The sequence below is a fragment of the Eschrichtius robustus genome, chromosome 6 (genome assembly GCF_028021215.1).
Source record: "Eschrichtius robustus isolate mEscRob2 chromosome 6, mEscRob2.pri, whole genome shotgun sequence".
Lineage (NCBI taxonomy): Eukaryota > Metazoa > Chordata > Mammalia > Artiodactyla > Eschrichtiidae > Eschrichtius > Eschrichtius robustus.
In genome coordinates, this window is record NC_090829.1 from 87323969 (window position 1) to 87336217 (window position 12249).

Sequence of the window (12249 nt, forward strand, 5' to 3'; positions counted from 1 at the left end):
TAACCAGATTTTGGGCTGAAACAAATCTCTAAATTCCATGTCCCATGTGTTAAGACTGAAGCATTTCCCCTACATTTCTGCAGTGCCCCCTGAGGTGACCCTGGTTCAAACTGAGAATGGAACTGCAGTGTGCAAGGCAGTTGCAGGGAAGCCAGCTGCACAGATCTCCTGGACCCCAGAGGGAGATTGTGTCACTGAGCAAAAACGTCATTGGGGCAATGGCACAGTGACCATCCAGAGTACATGCCACTGGGAGGGCCGCCATGTACCTAATGTGTCCTGCTCTGTCTCCCACTTGACTGGCAACAGGAGTCTGTCCATAGAGCTGGATCAAGGTTAGTAATTTTTCTAGTTTTGTTTTTGATTTTCCCATTCTTTCAGAAGAGTTACCTTAAGAAGGAAAAAGGAGTGTGCAGAGAAATTTCATTGAAGGATGTCCTTTCCACCCTCCACTTTATCTCCCTTTCCTCCTTAAAGTAAAGAGATTGTCTGGAAGAATAATACAAAAATGTATTGTAAAAAGCCATATTATCGAATGCAGTTTATTCTACTTCTTTTTTTTTTCGGCCATGCTGCGCAGCTTCCAGGATCTCAGTTCCGGGACCAGGGATTCGAACCGGGCCATGGTAGTGAAAGCCCGAATCCTAACCACTAGGCCACTAGTGAACTTCCCAATTTATTATTCTTTTAATGTTCTCTTCTGTACTACTAAATTGGCTTGTGTAGTGTACTTTTACATAAATACTTATGGTTTTAATAGAAGGATAACGGGTAATTTTAAACAAATAATTATTATTTTATTAGAAGAATAACGTTGCTCATAAATTATCTTCATGAATTTTCAGTCTGGTAGAATTTTCTCCTCCAGGCTCTTCCAGGGAAATTTCTTTAATGTCTTATAATAGCATCTATGATTCAGTTCATTACAGTTTAGTTTCTCTACTCTCTGCTCCCATCTACTCTTATTTCTTGTTATAAAAAATATTATTCTAATCAACATAACTCATATAGTTTAAAGTCTATGTCGTTCTATAAGGCTACCATGAAAAACGTTAGCTATCTCTCTGCCTCTCCAACCCCACCTCTCCATTCTTACACAACTCTCTAGAGACAAGTACTTTCAGATCTTTAAGTGTTTCTTCTAGTAATTGACTCAGTTTTTATAAACAACATGGTTGTGCTGCTATTTCTTAATATAGCAAATTTAAACCTAGTGTACCCACTTCCTCTTATGGTAGATGAGGATTTAACTTTACCTTCTCTTCCCTCACCATTCATATGGAGTAAAACAGCAATTTTTGGTTAAATTAAATAGCCAGTGTTTACATTATTTTGAACACGTATGTTTTGTTAAGCTCTGAATCAAGAAATAAACTCATACTTTCATTTTTGAATAACTTTTTGTTTTTCCTGGCCTTAATTGCTTTCCTTTTTCATTTCCTTAATAATGCATGTACCTATTATTAATTATCACTAACACTAAAAACAAAACAAAACAAAACCCTAGAAAACGCCTCTTAATACTGCTTTCCACATGGTCAGATTTGTTAGGTAATTTCAGTTCCATTTTTTTTTTCTTGAAGACATTCTTTCTTGAGTTTTTACACACTCTTGTTCTAATCTGGCCTGGTTGGTCACGAGACATGCTGCATAGCTATTGTCCTGGATGTTCCCTTTCCCTCAGTCCTCTGGTTGATGCCACGTCTGTGTAATCTGAGTTCCTTCTGCCTTCCTGACATTTGTTTGTTTTCATCTTTCTTCCACATACAAGGCTTTCCTTAACTCCTTGGCTATCCGTTCACTTCAAAGTGAGCACTAAGGAGCTGATCGGAAGCTATATTATCTGTGAGTGGGTTTGTTCGCTAGTAGGTTTCTATAGGGTGAAAACAGGTGATTGTTTTAAAATTGGGGATTCCTTATTTCCTTATGTACCTGAAGGTCTTTTCTCTGAGGCTATTCAGACTCTGCAGAAAATAACTCTCCAGTCTCTTGCCTGGGAGGGATAATCCTGACTATCAGTGTTCTGGGAGCAGGGAGGAGAGGGGAGAGAGAGAGAGAGAGAGAGAGAGAGAGAGAGAGAGAGAGAGAGAGAGAGAGAGGGAGAGAGAGAGTGTGTGTGTGTGTGTGTGTGTGTGTGTGTGTGTGTGTGTGTGTGTGTGTATGCCTGTTCAGAACTCAACTTTCTTTTAATGACACTTCATCTTCACCCTCCATTATGTCTGGATCCTTGACACTCTGGAGTTTCTCCAGTTCATCTTCTTTGGGCCACACTTCCTGTTTTCTGCTGGTCGGGGAAGGTGTGATGACCTGGTTGCATGGGGTGGGAGGAGACTTGGCAGCCCATCTGTTCTTAACACAGACCTTCAAGGAAGTTTCCAACTTTAGCTCCACAGTTCACTCCCTACATTCCCCCTTCCCTATTTTTGGTCTTTCCTAGCCTTCCTGGAGTTCACTAAGGTTTATACTTATTTCACTCTGAATTATTGGCCATTCTTCTGTTCATTTTTCACCCTAAAAACAAGTTGCAATCTTTCATCTGCTCTTGTCTTCATCCATGTTCTCTTTGTCCTTTCAAGTCTATACTTTAAAAAATTCTCTGCTGATATTTTAGTAAGTGTTAAGAAAGGAGAAGAGGAGAACGCGTGGGTTTAAACCACAATTTTCTAATATCTATTCTTAAAGTTTTATATACATATTAATAGTTTAGCAGTATTTACTGAGAAGAGTAATTGCCACTGGTTATGTATGAAGTCCGGCCACCCAGTATTACAATATGATGTCATATTTATAGAATCTCAGAACTGGAGGGACTCTCTAGTCCACTCCTACCCAGTGCAGATATGTCTTCCTTGCAGGGTGGACCTTCACCTGTGCTAGTGCACTTCCAATAAAAGAGCCCATTAGTTTGAAAGAGAGGGTTTCAAAACAATGTTGTCATTTTTAAATGCAAAACCAAACTCTTTTTCAAATAAAAATCCAATGTTTAAAAACAAAGTATTGAAGGAAGGTGGAGGGACTGGATGAGGCCTCCACTCACCTCTCTCTGCTGCCCCAGCCGCGTTCATGAAACACCAGGAGCACAGTCTCAAAACCTCTCAGAGCTGGCAATTCCTTGGTTGACTTGTCCTCCTATCAGATTGAGCTTTGTATTGCTGCCAGCAGTCAGTGAATAGTTTAAAGTTGCTGCCATGCATTCATTTCAGTTTCAATGCCCTGGAAGAAAGGTGACTTCAGAATTAGGGTTATTTTTCCAAATACCTTCCTTACAACTCTATTTATTTCTGAATATTGGAGATGAGAAACACTCTATTACTATAACAGAGAGGTCTGAATTTCACATCTCTCTTACAGGAATTCGCCACATGAATCCTTAAAGCAACAAAATAGTGATACAAGATGATGTCTTGTTGAAAACTTAAGAGTCTGAAATGATAAAGCAATTTAATTATAACAATTATTTGAACTATAAATGGATCAAAATTTTTCAAATAAAATCACAGAAATGAATGTCATGTACTGTGAGACATTCTTGAACCATGCTATATATATAATTTTTAAACAGAGTTTATTTTTTAGAGCAGTTTTATGATGATGGCAGTATTGAGTGGATAGTACAGAGTTCCCATATAACCCTTGACCCTACACATGCATGGTCTCCCTGTCTATCTAAATCTCCCGCACCGCGGTTGTACCTTTGTTATAATGAATGACCCTACCTTAACACATCATTATCACTCAAAGTCCATAGTTTACATTAGGGTTCATTCTAGGTGCATATTCTATGAGTTTTGGCAAATGTATAAATGCCATGTATTCACCGTTATAGTATCATATAGTGTAGTTTCACTGCCATAAAAGTCCTCTATGTTCCACCTATTTATCTCTCCTTCCACCTTAGCTTCTAACAACCCCTGATCTTTTTACTCCATAGTTTTGTCTTTTCCAGAATGTCATATGGTTGGAATCATACAGTATTTAGCCTTTTCAAATTGGTTCCTTTCACTTAGTAATATGCTTTTAATTTTCCTCAGTGATTTCATGGCTTGATAGCTCATTTCTTTCTACTGCTGAATAATAGTAAATCATATATTTTTGTGTCTACGTTTACAGATGCCAAAACATCAGCACCCTTAAGAATTTTACGTATCGTCCCCCCTATTTTTATTATCTTGGTCATCGTTGGATCCATTTGGCTTTTGAAAATCAGCGGCTGCAGGTACTGACTGATGCTTTCTCTTCTCCAGCGTTATTGGATTAGAAAAGAGTCAGAAAAATGGAATTGACTGGGTAAAAAAGGAACTCTGCTCAATATTCTGTAATAACCTAAATGGGAAAAGAATGTAAAAAAGAATCGATATATGTACATGTATAACTGAATCACTTTGCTGTACACCTGAAACTAACACAACATTGTAAACCAACTATAGTCCAACATAAAATAAAAATTAAAAAAAAAGATGTTAACCTCAGTTCTCTCATAATCAATAAGTGTGTCCTGAAGATAACGGACTTGGACTACGCTAATGACCAGGGAGATTTTTCTAGGTTACTTAGACATGCAAGCATAGTGAATTAGACATGCAAGCATAGCCCACTTAGGGCAGGATCTTGGGAGAGACAGTGCATGCTATTTTCTATTTGAGAAAAGAATTATAATAATTCATTTCATACACCAAATATGAGGTGTCACATATATTCTATTATATCAAGCTTCTTTGCATAATTTCACTTCCCTTTCCAAAATCCAGAATTATCTTATTTGGATGAATTAACTTACAAGCAGCATTCTTCACTCATTTCTGGTAGTGCATTTCTGATTTATTAAAGTTTCTATCAAAATGAACCACAATTGTCAATAGCATACTGTTTTGTTTTTCCATTTTCAATCTGAATAATAATGTTCTGACATTCACTCCAGCTAATTTTTATTTTTGCAGAAAACGTAAATTGAAAGAAACAGAACATACTTCAGTTGTTGAGGAGGTAAGATAAGATTAAAAAGAATATTTACAAACTTTTAAGCTATGTAGTCTGAAAATCTAGTCACATAATTTGTAATTTGCATCATTATTAGTATTTTAGTTGAAAAGCAAAAATTCTAACTTTACAGTGCTGTCAGGTGTACTTATTTTGTTAATTATCCACCAAGTACTATTTATATACACTCCAAATCCATATTTTTATTTCAAGAACTGCATCCTACAAAAGACATAATGTTTGCCTCATTTGGGCTGTAATCTTTGGAGAAGTTGAATTGGTATTTCCTCTCCCATTAAACCATCTCTAATTCTTGACTTCCTTTTTTCAATAACATCATCATTTCTCTCTTATCCAAGCTTAAAACCTATCCAGCTCTATAATCTCTTATAGCCAATAGCTTACTAAGTCTTTGACACTCTCCTCTGAAATACTTCTCATATCACTCCATTCTTCTCCACTCCTACTTTCAGACAACTGTTATCATGTCACACTGAGACTTAAATAATCAATAATTTTTTGATAAAATATTAGAAAAGTCTTGCTCTTATGTTCATGTAAGCCCAGAGACTACTATTGGTAGACACTAAAGCTGTGGGCCCTTGTTAGAAAAACATAGGTGGTTACTGATTTCTGGCTTTTTTGAATTGATTTTAACTTTGGGTTATTTCTTAGGATGAAATGCAGCCTTATGCCAGCTACACAGAGAAGAACAATCCACTTTATGATACTACAAACAGGGTGAAGATGTCTAAGGTGTTACAAAGTGAAGTTGATGGGATGAGTCTCCATACTGTATATGTTCCTGAAGTGTAGCACCAGGACAAATGAATCAAGATACAGTACAGATACTGTTTTGATTTTCTTGGAGTTCTGGAATGGAAGAACTAGTTTGAAATTAGCTTTTCAAAGATTCTTAGAAGACAGAGACATTCTAGAGGATTTGCATTCATATCCTTATACATTTGAAATTTTAGAATTTTAGCTGTTACTAGGTAGTTCTTTGAAGAACTGATATTATTACAAAGAAAGCTCATGCTCATGATAAGATATTCAAATTGTTCAATACAGTAGGTGATGAAAACTGAGTTACCTCAAGTAACTCCACAGAAGGAACAATTAACCAACAGTTTTTATGTAATCTTCTAGAAAATTTCTATGTGCATATGTCATATCTATATGTGCATGGTATATGTGTACACTTATATGTCCATTTACATATACATACACATATCCTTGTCAAGACACAAATGGGAACATACCGTAGTTTTGTTCTGTACTTACAGAAAGCTAATAATATAATATATCCTGAAGATCTTTTATATCAACACAAGCAGAACTACCTCATTCTTCCTAATGGTTACAAAAAATTCCATTGTATGTAATGGAATTTAATTTAATTAACCACAACTCTAGTGGTGGACATTTAGATTAAGTTTTGTTTGTTTTGCTATTATAAACAATACTACATAGAATGTTTCTTGTGACTATATCTCTTTGTGTTTGAATATATTTGTAAGATAATTTCCTTGAGTGACATTTAGATTGTTTTGTTTGTTTTGCTATTATAAACAATACTACATAGAATGTTTCTTGTGACTATATCTCTTTGTGTTTGAATATATTTGTAAGATAATTTCCTTGAGTGACATTTAGATTGTTTTGTTTGTTTTGCTATTATAAACAATACTACATAGAATGTTTCTTGTGACTATATCTCTTTGTATGTGTTTGAATATATCTGTAAGATAATTTCCTTGAGTGAAATTGCCAGGTCAAAGGGTTTGTGCATTTCTTTTATTGACTAATACGTCAAACTGTGTCAATTTACATCCCCTCCAACCCTGTTTGAATGTGCCTTTTCTGTTATTTTAATATCCGTAAAATGCCACCTACTGTTAGCTAATATGATATAAGATTATAATAAGAATTTCACTATTTAATAAAACTGAATTTATATTTTTCTTTCATGCTTGTGTGTGTGTGTGTGTGTGTGTGAGAGATAGAGGGAGAGAGGGAGAGGGAGAGAGGGATGGAGGGAGGGAGAGAGGGAGGACAGACATGTGAGGACATTAGCTTCTTCTGAACTTATATCTCTATAGAGGTATTGCTATCTAATCCCTAATAGTTTTGCAGATGTGATAAATTGGAAATGTGTATTTTTATGATGTGCACTTTATTGTGATGCATTTATCAAATAACAAATTTTTATAACCAGCTAAATATGCATTATGGAGGACTTGGGATATTTATAAAATATGATATGTGCTAAGGGAATAGCCATGGGATGACATGACCCTTTTCTACATTTTTCTATGGAACAATATATTGGGAATGTGTTTATTAATCATTTTTAATATTATTAAATATATGTTTTAATTTTGAAAAATATGTCTATTTACTCCATAACAGGAAAAAATGATACTGAAAATTAAAAATTTTCAACATGGTAGAAATTAAAACAAAATCCATTTCATTCTTTAATTGTGCCATTTGAAACGTTTAAGACAGCTATTTTGTTTTGTTAATATGTTTGTCTCCCTGAAGACATTTTGGTTCCTCTAGGCTTTATCCTTAAAAGGACTTTTAGTCTATTTTGGATGTAAAACTAATGATGACACCTGACACATGATATTTTGTGTATATATGTACCACATCTTCTTTATCCGTTCCTCTGTTGATGGGCATTTAGGTTGCTTCCATGTCCTGGCTATTGTAAATGGTGCTGCAATGAACATTGTGGCGCATGTATCTTTTTGAATTATGGTTTTCTCAGGGTATATGCCTAGGAGTGGGATTGCTGGGTCATATGGTAATTCCATTTTTAGTTTTTTAAGGAACCTCCATACTGTTCTCCATAGAGGCTGTACCAATTTACATTCTCACCAACAGTGTAGGAGGGTTCCCTTTTCTCCACACCCTCTCCAGCATTTATTGTTTGTAGATTTTTTGATGACGGACATTCTGACCAGTGTGAGGGCGAATTTAAACTTTTAATAAGAGAATTTAAACCATTCGCATCTGTTGTGATTACTTACATATTTGGCCATATTTCTACAATCTTACTTTACATGTCTCATTTACTATGTTTCCTCCCCCAGCTCTGTTTTATTTTTTCTTTTACTCTGCTTTGCTGGATTGATTATTTACAATAGCCAAGACATGGAAACAATCTGAGTGTCCATTGGTGGATGCATGGATAAAGAAAATGTGGTAAATACCTACAATGGACTATAATTCAGCCATAAAAAAAGAATGAAATCTTGCTATTTGTGACAACATGGGTGGACTTTGAGGGCATTATGCTGAGTGGAATAAGTCAGACAAAGAAAGATAAATACCATATGAACTCACTTATGTAGAATCTAAAACAAAACAAAACAAAGAAAACAAACAAAAAACCCCCAAACAAGTTCACAGATACAGAGGATAGATTGGTGGTTGCCAGAGATGGGGGGTAGGGGATGGGTGAAATGGGTGATGGGATTCAAAAGGTACAAACTTCCAGTTATAAAATAAATAAGTCATGGGGATATAATGTACAGCATGGTGACTATAGTTAATGATACCCTGTGTTGCACATTTGAAAGATGCCAATAGAGTAAATCTTAAAAGTTCTCATCATAAGGAAAAAAATTGTAACTGTGTGGTGACATGTGTTACCTGGACTTATTGTGATAATCATTTTATAATATATTCAAGTAACAAATCATTATGTTGTACACCTGAAACTAATATAATGTTATATGAGTTAATTATGCCTCACTAAAAAATGAAAAGGCAACCTATAAAATGGAACAAAATATTTGCAAACCATATATCTATAGGAGGTCAATATCCAAAATATATAAGGAACTCATACAACCCAATAGCAAAAATAAAACAAAACAAAACAAAACCAAATACTCTAATTTAAAACTGGACAAAGGACATGAGTAGACATTTTTCCAAAGAAGACATATAAATGGCCAACAAGTACACGAAAAGGTGCTCAACATCACTAGTCATCAAGGAGATGCGAATCAAAGTCATGATGAGCTATCACCTTGTACCTTTTAGGATGGCTATCATCAACAAGAAAAGAGGTAACAAATGCTGGCAAGGATGTGAAGAAAAGGGAACCCTTGTGCACTGCTGGTGGGAATGTAAACTGGTAAACCACTATGTAAAACAGTATGGAGATTCCTCAAGAAATTAAAACTAGAACTACCACATGATTCACTAATCCTACTTCTAAGTATATATCCAAAGGAAATGAAACTATTATCTTGAAGAGATATCTGTACTTTCATTTTCACTGAAGCATTATTCATAATAGCCAAGGTATGGAAATAACCTAAGAGTGTGTTGGCGGATGAATGGATCAAGAAAACGTGGTATATACATGTAATGGATTATTATTCAGCCTTTAAAAAGAAAGGAAATCCTATCATCTGTGACAATGTGGATGAAGCTGGAAGGTATTATGCTAAGTGAAGTAGGCCGGAGAGAGAAAGACGAATGTTGCATGGTATCACTTATATGTGGAATCTAAGGGAAAAAAAGTCAAAATCATAGAAACAGAGTAGAATGGTGATTATCAGGGGTTGGGATGTTGGGGAAATGGAGAAATGCTGGTCAAAGGGTACACACTTTCAATTATAAGATGAATAAGTTCTGGGAATCTAATGTACAGCGTGGTGACTATAGTTAATGATACTATATTGTATACTATAAACTTGCTAATTTCAAGTATACAAAGAAAGGTACCATGTGAGGTGATGGGTTTGTTTTTAAAAAACTTCCTATGACTGATGTTAGAAATGACAACCACCAACTCCCAAATACTATATTAAATCTCTGTCAGAGATACTAAAGAACAATTTTGAAAGGGTGTGAATTCCCCTAAAACTTAGGTGTAGTGATGAACTACAGAATATCCTAATTAATTAGAGGTATCCCTTATGGATGGATCATGTATATAATAATACCTCAAATTATTTTATTCCATCCATGTGTTGCAGCTTCTGAAATTAGGCCAGTAAGGTCTGTAAGTTTGCAACCAACTTCCTTTCTATTATCCTAAATTTACTAACATCTAGATTCAAGATATAGACCCCAGTTTCAATTTTTTTTCAGCGTACTTCCCACTTTTACTAGGCACACCAGATACACACCAGATACATATTTTTAAAATGGGCTTTACAATGTATAGTTTTATCACCTCGTTTATAATTAAATATATTGTGAACATTTTATCTTTTACCACCGTTAAAATAATTGCATAGTATGGAGAAATCATAATGTATTAAGCACTCTTAATACATTGGGGGAATTTACATAGAATTTTTTTTCAAGGAGACTTTATTCTCTTTTCAAATCCTTGAGAAAACAGGTGCCCTTGTCTTATACAGCTTCCTATAGATGATAGAAACTTGTCCTTCAACTTAGCTTTTTAACTTGCTTCTCTATACCCATCCGATCAACCAAGTAATCCATTTTATTTTCTCAACTCTTTCTCATTTGTTCCCACTTTAATGTCTAGTCTCCTAGGGACACATGCACACTTCAGTTTCTCCAGCACCCTGTCTCTCACCTCTGATATCTGCCCCTCTCTTCTCCTTTGCTCCCTTTACAGATACTTCCTTTCCTTTCCTTTTCAAGATATTATCTTAATTGATTTTGATCAACTCTATTCAGTGCTTTATACTCAGTTCCACACTGGGAGTAACCTTTAATAATCTGAAGATAGAATTCAATTGTTTAAAGGAAACTATTAATAAGCCCTTGCTAGAGTTACATGTATCAAGAAACATAGGACTTGGGCACAAGATATGGGTTACTTTTTTTTTTAAGTAGTTTTTTGGAGAGGCCAGGGCAGAGGAAAGTAGTTGGTACTGTAAGGAAATGTTAGGGACCATCTATTCACTATTTCACTGTGTTAGGGAAATCTATTCACTATTTCAATGCAACTAACAAATCATCATCTCTCAGGTGGGACGTTGGAAGGACAGCTTTTACAGGTCATGAAATTTGCATGACAAATGTTTCATGCAAATATGGGTTAATTATAACTTTGTACAGCAAGGCAGATGCCAGGTAGCATAAGAGCACATGCAGACAGTGTTAATTCTGGAGTCCCAGAAGCTGTGAGGTGGTCATCCATCACAACCAGATAGGAATGACTGAGGAAGGCAGCAAAGCTGGCCATGCCAGCACTTACACATGGAACACTTCCTGGGCAACCAGGTGTGACGGGGCACAGGTCCACAGTTCTCTTTGTGCAAGTCATGCTCACAGTTCCGTCCATAGAAAGAGGGAGGGCAGGCAAAAAGGACCCCGGGATGCAGGTCTCCCCACACAGACAGCAGGTTCTGTTTAGCTCCTTACTGTCCTGGATTCCCATGGATGGTACAAACTGGGAAGGCTGATGATGAATTGCAGGCTCCTCCCAGGACTGAAGGCCGTCATCTCTGAAGGCCAGGTCTCCCCGTGATGGATGGGCAAGTTCACGGTGGCCCAATCCAGCAACTAGTTCAAATGCTCTGGAAAAGGCCATGATCAAAATCACACTGGAAGAGAAGCGTGCCATCTTCCTTCAGTCCATGTCTCACAGGTCAGTCTTAATAAACGCTTTGACTACAACCTTCAGGGAGATTCTCCTCCCTCAGCCACACCTGACTTTCAATTTTTTTTAATGGAAATAATTAAATAATTATAGATTCACATGTAAGTGTAAGAAATAACACAAGAGATCCCTGTGCACCATTCTCAGTTTACCCCAATGATAACATTCTGCTAAATTATACTATATTGACAGTAACCAAGATATTGACAGTAATAAAGTTCACCAATTAAAAGAATCCCAACTTTCATCTTCAAATATGTAGAGGAATTATCTATCTGGTGACAAGAAGCTGATCCTGATGTTTTTCACAAGAAGTTTTCATTAATCGTTCCTTTGGATAATCAAACTGAAACCTATGTTAACCATTTGTTAATAGAACAAACCCAAAGGGAAGGATTATCATCTGTTCAAGAAGATGTGAGGAGAATTTATAAGCAGAAACTTCTGCCTACCAGTCCAGCCCCTCAGTCTTCACTGTCTCCTTCCACATAGAAAACCCAGGTTAACATTGCATTGAATCTGTAGATTGATTCCCCTACCCCGCCACCCTCTATTTTGTGGCAGAAGACAGCATATCCTAAAATGCCTTAGCCAGAAACAAACAGAATAAAGAAGAAAAAAGAAATAAAGTGGAAATTATGAAGTAGAAGAGGGTAACATCATCA

The 12249-nt window shown here is 36.0% G+C and overlaps 1 protein-coding gene and 1 pseudogene across 2 annotated transcripts in view; one reads left to right on the forward strand and one right to left on the reverse strand.

The window, feature by feature from the left end:
- LOC137765744 (cell surface glycoprotein CD200 receptor 1-like) overlaps nucleotides 1-5910 on the forward strand; it is a 32075-nt gene extending 26165 nt beyond the window's left edge. For both annotated transcript variants that reach the window (XM_068545531.1, XM_068545532.1), the window contains 4 exons: nucleotides 84-335; nucleotides 4111-4216; nucleotides 4938-4983; nucleotides 5653-5910. In XM_068545531.1, the coding sequence (XP_068401632.1) occupies nucleotides 84-335; nucleotides 4111-4216; nucleotides 4938-4983; nucleotides 5653-5793 (545 nt within the window). In that variant the 3' untranslated portion in view covers nucleotides 5794-5910. The remainder of the gene's footprint in view (nucleotides 1-83; nucleotides 336-4110; nucleotides 4217-4937; nucleotides 4984-5652) is intronic.
- A 5110-nt stretch (nucleotides 5911-11020) lies between these two features.
- On the reverse strand, nucleotides 11021-11563 carry LOC137765920 (protein Cripto-like; annotated as a pseudogene).
- Between the last annotated feature and the right edge of the window lie 686 nt (nucleotides 11564-12249).